The sequence below is a fragment of the Cebidichthys violaceus genome, unplaced genomic scaffold (assembly GCF_023349555.1).
Source record: "Cebidichthys violaceus isolate CVI_PGR_0920_01 unplaced genomic scaffold, fCebVio1.0.p SCAF_6, whole genome shotgun sequence".
Lineage (NCBI taxonomy): Eukaryota > Metazoa > Chordata > Actinopteri > Perciformes > Stichaeidae > Cebidichthys > Cebidichthys violaceus.
Genome location: NW_027176816.1, coordinates 10,506,563 through 10,521,688, shown reverse-complemented (window position 1 = coordinate 10,521,688; position 15,126 = coordinate 10,506,563). Strand labels below are relative to the sequence as shown.

Below are 15,126 nucleotides of genomic sequence, written 5' to 3'. Positions count from 1 at the left end.
CCTTGTTAGCATGCTGATGTTAGGATTTAGCTGCAGCTTTGGCTTGTTTCCCTAAACTCAGTCTTAAAATCAAGTCTGGTCTAACTGGCATTGAATTCAACCTTTCATATTGTAAACTCTTCTCACTCTTCGACAAACGATTTAGACATACAGTAACGATGGTAACCAAAGACGATTTTGTTTTACAAGCTCATTATCCAGCATCTGACTCAAAGAGGGGTTTCACTTTTTTTTGAGTGACCATTGTGAAATATGTCACAGTGGTGAATATTGGTTCCTCTCGCTCTCTGTCTCTTGTGTAAAAGGCAACAGCAGCAGATGAAGGAAGGCACATTATTATAGTTGTCTTTTCTACACTGGAAACTGGTGTTTCTTTCTGATGTTGTGTACATTAAAACATGTTGCAAGTGCATCTATTGTGGTTCTACTTATATTGCTGTATTGTTTCTTTCTCCAAAAAGATTTTGAAAGTAGCTCTTAGAGCAGTCTTGATTAGATAAACAATATTAATAGAGATATTTTGCATGGCAATATATAGTTGCACATAATGTGTCATATGTTATCACTATTCTATTTCACTTTTATATTATATTTTTTTATAGTATATTATATATATATATATATATATATATATATATATATATATATATATATATATAAGTGTTAATTCCCAGCTAAGACCTCCACATATCTGTTTCCATGTGTCCTGGCAGAGAGGCCAGACAACTCATGACAGAGTAAATCCTGGGATTTCCTGCCAACCTGTTACTGCTCCTCACTGAAGATGTCATTTCCCCCCACGCAACTTGCATTCTTAACACACTTGATCATGTGATAAAACCATGAGAAGTGAGATGAGTGCCAAAAAGAGTGTGTACACAACAATCTAGTGACTTTATGGTCAGATACGGTCTCTTTCTTAATCTTTCACTCACACACAAAAACTGATACATTTAAGACTTCTTATTCTCTCTCTGTCGTCTCAGGATGCCTGTCAGAGTTCCTGATACCCGATCTTCCCTGCCGGGCCAATCAAAACACAGCGCATGGTGTTACCTCATCGCCCTCGATACTCATCAACCCTCACCCTCCTCTGTCTCTCTTTCCTCCCTCATCATCTCTCCCTCCCCTCTTTCTCTCCACATTTTCCTTTCTCCCTGACGGACAGTTGCTTTCTCTCCATCCATCTTTAATTCCGTCCACTTTCATCTCTTTTTTTCTCCCTTTTTGAATCTACTCTTACGCCATTACTCACCCGTACACCTCTCCCTCATTTTATCTCTCTCAACCAAAATTATCCACAACATGCCCACTCCTCTTAACCCGAGGTTTCCTCCTTCCTTTTCTTCATCCCTGCTTCTTCCCTTTCTTAATCTCACCCTTCCTCCCTTTACCTCAGAAACATGTTATCCTCCCTTGTCAACCTTATTTTATTTCACTTCATCATTCCTACCGATACAGTATATTTCTGTCTGAAGAAAGTCCAATGCTATTTCATTCCCTCAGTCTCTTCTTAAACTCTTTTATTATTTTACTCTCATCCCTCCCTCCCTCAACGCCTCACCCGAGGCCACCAGCGCTCTATAAAATTCTCAGTTGGCTGTGTTGCCTAACACACACATTGTTAATTGAATGCAACAAAGTGCAGGCACACATTTTATTAAATTCTTCTTCTTTGAGTTTAGTCAAAACTATTGATTGTTTTTTTGTTTTTTTTACATAAAGTCACATTAATTAATTTGTTTGTTTTGTGTTTCGAAACCAAAAACAACAATTACTTCACGATTATTCGTATTTGCTTTAAGAAAATAGATACTTCAAGATTCAATTATGGACTAAACGAAAGCACATACAGCTGATGCCACAATCGGCAGCAAATACACTGAATATATGGGAGGCCAGTATAGACAACTGGTTTCAATACACATTGGCAGAAGCACCAGAGTATTCACACACGCACACACTGCACAGAGCTTTTCCACTGGTATCAGTTAACGGTGATGTTTGTTTGTGATTGCATTTGTCAGCTGCCGTCTAATAGATACATCAGTCCATATAGAGTCTCTAGTACTCAGCTCTTCTTTTCAGCATCTCCGGTGGAACTAATTGATTCAGTTTGTTTCTGTGGAAAGAGGAGCAGCACCTCAGTGTGTGTGACATGTCCTTCATTAGAGAGGGATCCCATCACCCATGGCCTGTTTCCCTATCACTTTGCATTGGTTCTGAGCCAAAGTGCAAAATGGTAAGACACTAAATTGGGGTTTATATGTGTGTGCGGGCATGTTCAATCCATTTTGAGGACCTAAATCTGATTACACAATCACATCTTTGGAGACTCGCCTTCTTTTTGGGGACAATATGGGGACAAAATGCACGTCCCCGTAACTTATGGTAAATCATCATATTTAAGGGTGAGGACTTAGTTTAAGATTGGATTTAGGTTTAATTAAAGGTTAGGGTAAGGAGTTAGTATTAGGCTATTAGTGGTTATCGTTAGGGTAAGTCTCCAGGAAATGAATTTAAGACAATGTCACCAAAAGTCATGAAAACACGACTCTGTGTATGTGTGTGTAAGTGTGTGTGTGTGTGTGTGTGTGTGTGTGTGTGTGTGTGGGTGTGTGTGTGTGTGTGTGTGTGTGTGTGTGTGTGTGTGTGTGTGTGTGTGTTATCATCCTAGTAGGTTTTCTATTCTGTTTTTCTTTCTCTCTATGCTTGCTGCTCTCTGCAGGAGGATCCAGCTGTACTACTGTGTATGTAATGCCTGGTAATCCTTGTCTCCAGTAAAAAAATACACAAGCAGAGCTGATGATGTTTATCTATCTCATGGAGGGCAGTGGAGGGATGCTTCTCCCTCATGTTGGAACAGCATGACTTGCTATAAAACACTGGCAAGGCATCTGTCATCCCAGCATGCACTTGGCGGACACAGACGTACAGGAGGAGGCCAAGTTCAACATTAGTTCGACTGAGTACAAAGTTTTCACAGGGTGTTATTGTGAGACTGTGATTTGTTGAAAGTATTAAAAGCTTTGGGTGGACATGAAGAGCAGATGGTCATGTAAGTTATATACTATAGTTCAATACTGCCTTTGCACTGGTTTTCAATGATTGTTGGCAAGTTAGAGACACTAGACGTTAACACAGGACAGGAGGCCATAAACACATAACACATCTAGGGCTAAGCCTGGACCTCTTTTTTAAAAAACAAAAAACATCTGACCTTAGTCTTGTTTCTTATTTAACCATAATGATGATTTTCCCTTACCTTAACCACATGGTTTTAATGGTTATTTTCTGTTATTTTGTCTTTATTGTATAACAATTGGTTTTAGTTGGGTAAACGTCAACAACCAAGCGGTACGTCAACTATCTCATATTTTAATTTGGGGAAAACAGTATTGAAACATTTCATACATCAGTTTCTCTGGGACTATAATTTATCGCCAAACAAACAGACTATAATTTATCGCCGTCTGAGCCATTTCAAAAACGCTGTTGTCAAATAAAACACAGAGAAGCTTTTAAATGGTATTTGGAGCTGAAATAGAATGGAATTAACAGGAGCAGAACAGCAAAGACCAGTACAGACCAGAACAGAAAAGGATAGATAACAATGGATCGATCAGTACAAGAGCGGAGGGTGGGTCAGGCCTCCGGAGGTCTGCATCGAGGAGAGCTGCTGGGCTTGCCAGGATGTAGAAAGTTTAGAGAAATAGTTTTTCAGGACTTGAACCCCCCTTGGTGAACAGCCACTGCTGTGATTTTTGCAACGCTCATGTTAAAACGACGGCCCTCGCTGTGGATACTGGAATTGGTTTTGGCTGGCCTCTTCGCACACATGCACATCTATTCTTTAACTTGCTCATGCTGGTCTCACAAGAGTGAATAGAGATAATGATTTCACAAAGGGCGAAGACACAGGATACTCCCACAATGTGCGCAAGACACACATACATACACAGAGACGCACACATCTCCCATAACTCCAGTGCGTAAGTGGGGTACTTAGTAATCTACATGACAGATGGTCAAAGCCACATTGTTGGGACCCTCAACCTTTGCTTCTCAAAGGGACCAGTGTCTTTCAGCCTCCTTTTATCCATCTATCTGTCATTCCTCCATCTCCTTCGCTGTTCACACTACTCTAACCTCCTGTCTTTTCTTTCCTTTTCCTTTTCTTAGCCCCTGTCCGTCTTTGTTTTTTCATCCATCTATCGCTCTCCACCACGGGTCCATGACCTCTTTTCGTCTGTACTTTCATCTCTGTCTAATGCTCCCTTTTTCCTCTCTTCATTCACTCTTTCATGGATCCATCATTTGTTTTCTCTCCACATTCACAGATCTTTCATTCATTACTTCCTTCCATTTCCATTTTCTATCTCTGTTCTTTGAAATTCATTGATGTTCCCTCTCTTTCATGGACATTCCCCTCTCCCATTCACCCTTCAGTCCGTTGATTCATGCCAGCATTAGGGGCACATGTTTTAATTCTCAGTGCAGTCCTGGTTCAGCCAGTTGAGCCTTGTAGAGGCCTGTGTGCACTGATCTTTAAGGGGTATCAATGCAGTGTTTATCTGGACATGTTTTGCAGCAGAGTTAAGCTGTTTGAGTCCAGCAGGGGTTTATCAGTCTATCCTCAGACTTTAAGGGGCATGGTGGGTGTTAGATTTATCTCCCAGGGGTAGCTAGTATAGGTGTCAAGAGGAAGTGCAGCCTTACAATTTATTCTGTGTAGAATGGACTTTTTAAGAGTATAGCTATATTTTAAGATGTTCTAGGATGTAAACTACCTCCAGAGACACCCATTCATCCATCTAGTGATGGCTGAACATCTTAAAGGATTAGGCTTATTTTATCTGTCATATTGTCAACAGATTTTATGACAAGATCAAAACCCACAATGTCTTAGTACTTTCAGAGTCCCCTACATTTTTCTGCAGAACTCAGCCCCATTTTTTTCAAAGGATAATTAATTTCCTAACAGTTGCTTAATAACAGTTTTTAGCAAGCATTCCTCAAACAGGAGTAAATAGTGCATTTGTGTGGACTAATTAATAACTACAACACATGGAGGTCTATGAATAAAGAGGTAGGCTCTATCAGACTTTGGCTCAACATACAATATTTAGTTGGATCAATTCATTGTTGGGTTTGTTCTTTTCATGGTGTTAGTTGAGAAATATAGAATATTGTCAGCCTCATCCTTGTACCACCTTTGTCAAAGGTTTGGTCATTCTGGGCTACTGTAGAAACATGCTGGTGTAAATGGCTCATTCTAAGGGGAAAAAACCCAGCACCTCACTGTGGCTCTTAGCTTATAGACATCATTTTACAAATTGTTAAATAACTTTGTCAACCATTCAAACATACAAGCAGTCATCTCCTGCTGCCACTAGTGCTAGTGCTGGCCATACATGAGGCAAAAGAAGATGTAATCAAATCATCATCCAACTTTTTTTGTAATCTTAGATCAGTTTCATCACTGACAGTTGACTGTTAATGTAGCACAAAGCAGAAGTACTGTTGCTATGGTTACCTTACCAACTAGATTGTTGGGTAAACGGAAGACTGGAAATAATGCTAATGCTTCCAGTCAGTAAGAAACAAGTTCTGTCTGCGTCCGCAATCCGCAGTATTATTTACATGCTTGTACTTCATGTTGATGGAGAAAAAAATACATGCTTGAAATACCAACATGTTCCTGGTTTATTTCAAATCTGCTCTGCCGAGAAATAAGCCTCAACCTCACCTATAATGTTATTTCCTTTCATATGTAGGAGAAACAATAGGAACAGTCAGCAGCGACGTTATTCATTATTGGCATGATGACATGTGGTTGAGCAAAAAGAAACAATCAAGGACAGATGTTTACATTCACTGTAAATTATTTCTTTTGCATCTCTTCCTTTTTATCATTATTTTGTTTCCTTTTTTTTTACTCACCCCTTTTTTTGTCTCAAGGACCACAGGCACCTTCTTCTCTTTGTCACCCCAGCTTCCTCTCCATCTGTGCTTCCCTTATCTGGCCTTATGTTTATCACAATCCTTTTTCCAGCTCCCCACCTCCCACACATTGACATTCAATTCTCTCTCCACCTGTCTCTCATTCCTCCATCTGTGTGTTGTCTGTGATCTGGCCTGGTCTGTGATCGGTTACTTGAGAGATGCTGTTGACACGACAAACAAGTGACACCTTGAGTCTACATCGGATGCCATTTCCCTCTCTCGCTCTTTGACAAACAATCACACACAGTTAAATTCAAACACACACTCTAAAGTGTCAGTACACACAGATTTTTACATCAGAAGCAATACGTCTTTTTGCATTTTGCACTTCATACATTCATAGTATGAACGCCACAGATTTACAAAAAATACTTTATAGATCAAAAACGCCTCCACACTAAGGCCTCAGCACACACAGTTATCTGTATCCAACATACTCACCATGGCTCTCTCTTTTCTCTCACACACACACTCGTTCTTCATGATGCCCGCGGTGTCAGAAACATGTAGTGTGTTTCCTCTATCAGCAGGTCAACATACCAGAAAACCTCTCAGCGGTGTCTTTGCAGCCTCCAAACTAAATATGGCGGATTTTCATGGACCGGACAAAGCACTTTTGTGCCGCTTCTATTAAAGCATGTAGGCTATTAAACACAAAAACACATAAGTAAATGAATCAAATAAATAAATAAAAACACAATCTATAAGAAATAAATAATCTGGACTCCAATCACTTAATTAAGTAAACAAAAGCATGGTTTTGGTGATGATTTCATATTTAAACCACAAGTACAGTAACAAGCACAGTCAGTATGTTCTGTTCGTGAAAGTTAAATGTTATTACCTGGATGTGAAATGTGTGTTTTTTCTAATAACCGCAGATGCCAAAGTGGTTACACCATGGCTAATCCACAGCAATCAAAATCCAAATATTGTTGCTTATATATATATACATGTATGTATATATACATATACGTATATGTATATATACACGTATATGTATATATACACGTATATATATACACATATATGTAAATATACATATATGCATATATATATATTAAAAGTTTGGGAAACACTGCTCTGAAGGAGCTTAAATATCCATCCTGAAATATGGATGGATATTTAAGTGAATGAAAAGTTAATTTTTAAATTGATAACATATGGCCTCTTGTTGACTAATGGCCATGATATTAGCAAGATAATTCCCTCCAAATTCTTATGTTCAATGATAGTAATAGATTGTAGCCGTTTATCCATCACAATCATGGGACGTACAACTTGTTCATATTATCCCTTACAGAATACACACCATCCAGCCAATTTTAATTTAATATACTCCATCTATACCATGAAATATACTTATTAAAAGATTTCAAAAACGTACCCATGCCATTATAAGGGTGTCCCAGCGGAAAAGTTTGGGACACAAACTTCCATACAAAACTTTACCTCTCGCTAACATTAAGATACCTTCGCTTGAAAGCTTAAAGACCTTATCAAACTGTTTCAACTTAAATAAAGAGATGTATCTAAAAATACATCTCTTAATCACTAACGTGGACAGCCAAAATCAATAAAGGATCACAACTTTCTTTATTTTCAGACTGTTTTCTTCCTTTTATTAAACTATTTGGATTATGTACTGTAAACTTTAAATATTGGCTATAGAGCCTGCGGGCTAAAGACCTGACACAAACATTTGAAATTCAAACACATGTCAACCATTACTGAAACAATAAAACCTCTCTTCTTTCTCATATTCTTTAGAGCTGAAGCTTATATACATCCTAGTAAAAAAACATGTGCCTGAAAAGCCAATTGGCTTGGCTACTAAAACCTTCAAGTTGCTCCCTTTTGTTTCCTCTTTTTCTTTCCTTTACTGGATTTTAGATCGGTCCAGAGGCCTGGGAGCACTTAAACTGAACTCGGGGAAAAGCAGGAGAGAGGCAGATTGCATTAAACAAGCTAATACACAGAGCAGGGAGGGAGAGTGATGGATGAAAAAGAAGAATGGAGAAAGAAAGGAAAAGAGCTGAGAGATGAAAGGATGGGAGACGCCCTACATTTCAGCAGCTCTGGAGTCTCTAACAGACTCCCGGTGACAGATTACCCCGCTCCGCCTAAGAACAACTAACACCCGTTTGTACGTACGCATCTGGGCCACGCCGACTGAGAAAACAAACTCATTAATTCACAGGCTGTAAGCGAAAACAAACAGAACCTTTCACTCTGAGAACTAATGCAATCTGATCAAAATGGGACACTGATCTGTGCGTTGGTGTTTTCAAGTGCCCCCCCTGCCTTTGGCGAGACAAAGTGAATATTGTATTAGACGGAGTGTGTGCGGCTAAAGTCAGTGGGTGTTTTTTGTGCGAGAGAGAGCACACCAACAGACTCAGGGAATTCAAATGAGTAAAGAAGCAAGCAGATTGAAGAAAGAGGAAGACAAATGAAAGACATACAGAGACAGATGGAGAAAGGCAGAGAGAGATGCATGATGGGAGGTTGGTATAGATGCTTGGCAGAAGGCTGGGAGTGCAGCCAACCACACACACACACACACACAAGGACAGATTTAGTTTTGTGCAGGTCAAAAGCTATTAAAACTGAGATGCACTTGATGGAAATGTTTTGTCTAGGTTTGTTTAAACATTTCTGCATTTAAATGATGCATTCCTACATGTGTAAAGGATCTATTTCACATTTAAATGAATCAATTTAAATGTTGTTGAAAGACTTGGTATATGTTAAATAGATGTCTAAAAAAAAAGATTCTCTCTTTAACAAATTTTACCTTGATCTATTTTTTTTCCTGCAAATGACTAAATCAATGCTGACTGTGACGCTATAACTTAACATAAACAGATGAGAGTACTTTATTAGTTCGGAGGTATAAATGGCCTCCTTCCTGTTTGAACTTCTACCCACTAATTGATTGAAATGAGATAATGACAGCTTTTCCTGTCGCTAAATTACGTCCACATCCTCCTGGGAATATAAGCGCCCTCTGGGCTTATATGGGTTGTAATGAAAGACGGTGTGAGGAAGAGACACACAAACAGAGGGTAAAGAAACACTGAAGGGAGACAAGAGGAATAAGAATTTACACTAAAGAGTGAGAAGATGAGACACATGGAGACATATGGAATTATTTACCGTTGAAAAGTCGGGAAAAAGACTTGAGTCAAGGAGGAAATTATGTGAAACAAGGCAAACTGTGGGGTCAAATCTGAGGTCATCTGAAAGGAAGCGAGAAATTGGTTGGTCACAAATGAGAATCTTATAAGCAGAGTTTCTTCCCACACTCCGCATAATGCTTGCAAAATGAGAGTGTTTTCTGATGGCAAGTAATGAAGAAAACTGGTTCTATATTGTGTAGTTTATTGCTGGACCAAAGGGAAAATGGTATGTATCAAGTAATGCTTGAAAACGGTCACTAAAGTGCAGTGACTCAAAATCATGGGTGTTTTTTTCACCTCCAGTGTTTGCCCAGGGTATGACTTTGTTTGTTCAATAAATGAGGCTCCCTCCACTCATCTACTCCTCAATTGTTTTGCAGGATTTCCTGAATGTTACATATAATACCAAAAAATATTATTCAGTAAACTCTGTATGTCAAGGTTATTACATCATTTCACACTAAACTTATTGTCAGGAATTCATACAGTGATAAAATTAGAACATCAAATTTGATCGAAGAGAGGATAAAATATAATTGTCTTCACATTTTTTCACACCTGACTCCCACGACACAAAAGTGTTACAGTAAATGTTACAAACAACACACAACCTTGTAAATTGAATCAACCCCATGGCCTTGCCTCTTGCGCCACTCACAGAACAAATGTAACATTTCAAGCCCCACTTCTTCTGACTTGGATAGCAAAATGGTAAATTGCCATGGCAGTGGTAACTTATGTTTTGGCCTCAAGGGGCAGTGCGAGAGGAAAGTTCATTGACTGTTTAAAAAGGGAATAGTTCATCCTCTGGGGAGCATCATGAATGAAAATGCAATGGTGATGTGTGCATTAGATTTTGATATTTCTTGTGCACAAGTGAACATTTTCGCCTGATGGTGTCACTAGAGGAAAGGTTAGGGGTCACCTAAAGCATTAGGTTTCCTCCTCTGCAGGAACATGAATATGAATTTATTAACTAACCCGCTAACTTGTTCATCCTTAAGCCCTGTTGCTAAAAACAAATATTAATGAAGTATAAAGCGGCCTATAGTTGGTGAAAAAAATGTGTAATGTATATATGCAGTCCCTTTGTTCTCTCTCATTTCTCTCTCCTGAGCAGTATTTCCAGTGCAGCCAACAGGAAGACCAGTAAACTCAGCTGGTGACTTTTCTCCTGAAAACACGGAGTTCAACGGGAGGAAATCCTGTGTGATATCTATCGCTGATGATGATTGCAGAACCGCTGAGTGAAACGAAACAATGAGGATGGTTTGGCAACAACACAGTCAACATCAGTTAACACATACACACACACACACACACACACACACACACACACACACACACACACACATTGTGTCCTTCCCTGCCTTATTCTCATTAAACCTGAGTGAGTCATGTCCAACAACAGGATTCAGATTAGAGAGAGGAGAGAGGAATGGGATCTGGCCAAAAATATACTGTATATGGCAATGTTTGAATTTTAATTTTAGACGTTTTGGCAGTAAAAAATCTGATATCAAGCCCACAACCTATAACAGTAGTGTAACTATACTTCCATACAGAGTGTTAAAAAAGGTGAAAGGTCATTATCATAAGGTTACATAAAGTAGAATAGGATATATATATATATGTCAAGTCTTTAATGACATAGTGCGAATCACCATACGTCCATACACCGCAGTATAAACGACAATTATGCAACATCCTTCCTCAGTATTTCCGTTGCGGTTGCCGCTCCTAATAAACCTTTTTTATTGAGACGAACGCACCTCGGTGTATCCCACCGCAGAGCGATGAACTCCAGCCAACATCTCCTCTGGCGGGACACCCCGCCTTGCGCTGCAGAGCGGTTTCAAACTGGAAACCAGCAAATGAACGTGTGCGTGCCTCCTAAAACACATAAGCCCCCCAAAAAACAGTAGCCAAAACATCGACCCAGATTTAACGGCCCCAGCTCGGACCACCGCGAAAAGAACTAGTTTCAGATAAATATACACATGTAAAAATAAGCCTTAAAGCGCACGAATGTGTTAACTTTAAATATTCACAGAAAAAAAAGATATTTGCATGAAAGAGTGAAGACCCAAAATATTAAACACGAGACGGACACATCACCAATTAATGACACCTGTAGGGCACGCGGGCGCACAGGTGATAGCGAACAGCTGCGTGAACATATATATATAGATAGCTGATTACTTAATTACCTTTATATGATAGTCTCAGTCGCGGTACATTTAACTTGGTCGATGAGACGGTGGCGAAAAGTAGTGCGACGAGAATCATGTTGAAGAAAGGTGTAAATCCCTCCATTCTGCTGAGGAGATGCCCTCCGGCTTTTGACTGATCCTAATTGGACTATGAAATAGGATGCCTACTATCAAGCAGTATATTCCAAGAGATTTTAAGGGGGTACAGTTGTCGGATCCTTGTTCTCAGTCACAGTGCCAACATTTGCGTTTTCAGGTGGAATTCCCCCGGTGCGTAATCGGGTGTTTGACCGAACAGCTGCGTCTACTCCGCGGAGTGAGTGCCGCTCTGCCCGGGCTGATGAGATGATTCACTTACTCTGCTCTAAAGGCTGACACTGTCAGATCACTGCCCAACAGAAGTCTGTTTCAGTCAGAGACAGAGAGAGAGGGAGAGAGAGAGAGATACCACGCCTTAATAGAGAGAGAGAGGAAGAGAGAGGGGGGAAGAGAGAGAGAGAGAGAGAGAGAGAGAGCAGTAGAGCTTCAAGTGACCTGCCCCTCTTTTGCACACACGAGACCCCCCAGGCAAGGCGCACTTGGAGGCGCGTTCTTACAGATGATTCACATTTCAACATCTAGTAAAGTTCATTCATCATTTGGCTTTGAGAAACTTTTATAGAGGCCATTTATCATTTCTAGGCAGTATATAAACCTTTAATAAATAGTTTGTAACACATTATTAAGTGGACAGTACAGGACATCTGAAGTGTATAGATGAAGTAGTTGGCTGCTACATCAATAAATAACAAAACTATACTTTTGTTGTAAGCCATTTATTAAATGTGTGTGTATGTACACACACAAAGAGAGAAAGATACATATATTTGTAATGATGCTAAATGAAGGGTGGGGGTTGAATCAAAGTTTTACCAATACAAGAAATTCAGCCCAAGATATTCTGAACAATAGATAGAGAAAGGATAGCACATCAGTGTTCTGAGGTTGAATTAGATATTTACGGTAAACAAAAAGCAAACCGTAGAAAGATCCTTGCTCAAAAAAAACCTACCTAAACCTAAGTTAGAAAAATAAAATGTATTTTTGTATTTTGAACTGGCCCTTTAAGCAGGTCGTAGGTGTAGACCTTTAAGAGCACTGAAGAAGACGTTTTCAAAATATTGAAGACATCAAGAAGCTCTATGATTTATGGGCTATAAATGAATAAAAAACATCTCCATCTCCACATTTCTCTCCTATGAGCCATGTGCATGATTCAACTTCCTTAACTCCTTCAAAGCCAAACGGGACATGTTCAGTACTTTAATTAAGTTGTAGCAAATAACCCCCCTCTCCCATGTGCATCTATTCACAAGCAAGCCTACAAGTGAAGACAGGGGTCTCAGCAGGGTGAGTGAGAGCCACTCAAGGTGTCAGTGTTTCTGAAACCCTGAGTCCTTGGAGAGCATTTGTTTGTACCAAGAAAGAGGCTCCCATACATGTCTCATATAGACTGAGAGGCAGAAAATGGGGGAAGGAGTGGATGCTGGGTGCTTGAGATGACACTGTGTCTCTTGGGCATGTTGAGGGCTTGTTTGTGCCAGAGAAGGGGCTCCCATGTGCACTTCAAGTTCTGGTTTCATCGAGGAACTTCTCATGTCCAGGCAGATCAGTGGAGTGACTTAAAGAGCCAATTAGCATTGATTTGATTTCCACCTCTTAAGTTTTGTAATAGGTTTTGATTGATAAAACTTATGTAGTTTTGTTATAGTATCTTGGAGAATCCCAACTTCGTTAATTGTCAAACAACAACATATCACATGTCTTACTTATGAATATATACTAAACGTGTATACTTTGGCTATATTTCAGTAAAGGCATATGCCAAACCTCAAATTGCAAATAGAGATTTTCAGAGATTTACAGAGATATCTAAACATACCATGTCTGAAATGTTTTTGTGCACTGGTCGCACCCAATTTTCTTGTCAATTTTTTTTTTTTACTTTATAGACTATATGGGTGATCGAGGAGTGCCTTCAAAATGCTATATGAAGTATTTTAACATTAATACTGTTGGTGAGAAACTGAACAAAATACCTTTGTATAATTACTGCAGACAAATGAAACCACGGCGCTGACAGCGCGTAGCCTCCGTCTCATTCCAGTGGTATTGTGCTTCTTTAAATTAAGATCATGTTTCGAGTAAACACTGATGTGTACTGATGAAATAAAGATGTTGCTACTTGTCCTTGTCTTCAGGCACATGTTTTTTGTATATTTTAGAGGACAAACATGTTCAAAATAATTTTTCCATCAGCCATTCTTTCATTTCATTACATGCCATTGCCAGAAACTCTGAAATATTATCTGTGTTTACTTTTGGTTTGTGCCATAAAGTGATACAGCAGATTTCTAACAAACTCAGACACAGTGGTGCATGATGGTATATGTTGTGAGTGATGTTTTTTTACAATATTTTGTGACAATTATGTTACTTGAATAATTAAGAATTTGAAAATATGAGATAATAAATGTGAACGTTTATGAATCCAGATTGCTTTTAATCATTATCAAATGCTTAAAAATAAAGATTATTCATTTCAAGCCAAAGATCTGATTTTCACTGCAGTTTAACAGTGTCGTAGTGTTTATTCTGTTGATTATACAGTACAGTGCAAACAAAACCAAATGTGTCTTTTTGCTGGCTCTCCGTTATAAAACGCATTAATCAATTTAGCAACAGTCAAATTTGAATTATTCAAAAAGATTTGCACATGCATGTTGTTTTTAACGATAACATCAATTTCACAAGTTAGCGACCACCTGTGATTGAAGTTGTTCTGATTGGTGTTTTTGTTGGAGTGAAGTGCTCTCGGTCCTCACGGCTCATGATTGGACAGCACTCGTCCACATGCAGACTCGTTTTGAAGGACGAACAGACGTGGGAAAGCAGCAGAAGAGACCACAGGCAGAGTGAGTGTTCAAGAGCTGAATTCATTAATTTGTCAAAACACCATCCTTGTGAATGAATGTTCCCTGGATTGTACTGCTAACTGAAAATGACCTGAGAGGAAGAAAGTCCTCTCTAACCACAACGTTGTAAGAGGAACATGAGGAGCATGGGCTGTTTAAACAAAATTAATTTACATTGCCGTATTTTACTCTGTGTTTCTCTAACTCTCCAAATTCCTCACAGTCGTTACCAATCAACATTCATACAGGTTTCAAACTTGGTGCTTGCTTTAAAAAATCCAGTGAAGGATCTTTTTGTGTCTCAGTATCGCCATCCAAACTCTTGAACAATGTAATTCACTCTGAAAGGAAAGCCATACTTCTCAGAATTCCCTCTGTTTAAGAATTGTGGTCCATTGTCTGATTGAATTGTACTGTCTGAGCGAAGGACCTTCTCTGCATCTCATAAAATCCTCCCGGGGCTGAATTATGCTCTTCAAGCTGTCAGTGGAGATGAAACGTAAGACCACTTACCAGCATCTTGACATTGCGTCACTTTGACAAATCAGACTGGTGCTCCTTGAGTGGTGATTGGGAATGGCAGGGCAGAGGTTCATGAATTCACAATGTGAGCGGTAGGTGGAGAACAGCTCTGAAGCAGACAGCTGGTGCGCTTGTGTGTGTGCCTCAGGGTTCATAAATGTTTCATCTTTCTTGGCAATAATAGAGCAGAAAGTCGGATAGTGGAGTTGACATGAGTGGAGACACAGTCAAGGACAAAGCGACTCAGAA

At 39.4% G+C, this 15,126-nt stretch overlaps 1 protein-coding gene across 1 annotated transcript in view; it reads right to left on the bottom strand.

The window, feature by feature from the left end:
- Positions 1–11,755, bottom strand: part of sema3bl (sema domain, immunoglobulin domain (Ig), short basic domain, secreted, (semaphorin) 3bl) — a 63,748-nt gene extending 51,993 nt beyond the window's left edge. The window contains exon 1 of the mRNA XM_068732730.1: positions 11,399–11,755. Within this exon, the coding sequence (XP_068588831.1) occupies positions 11,399–11,504 (106 nt within the window). The 5' untranslated portion in view covers positions 11,505–11,755. The remainder of the gene's footprint in view (positions 1–11,398) is intronic.
- Positions 11,756–15,126: the final 3,371 nt, after the last annotated feature.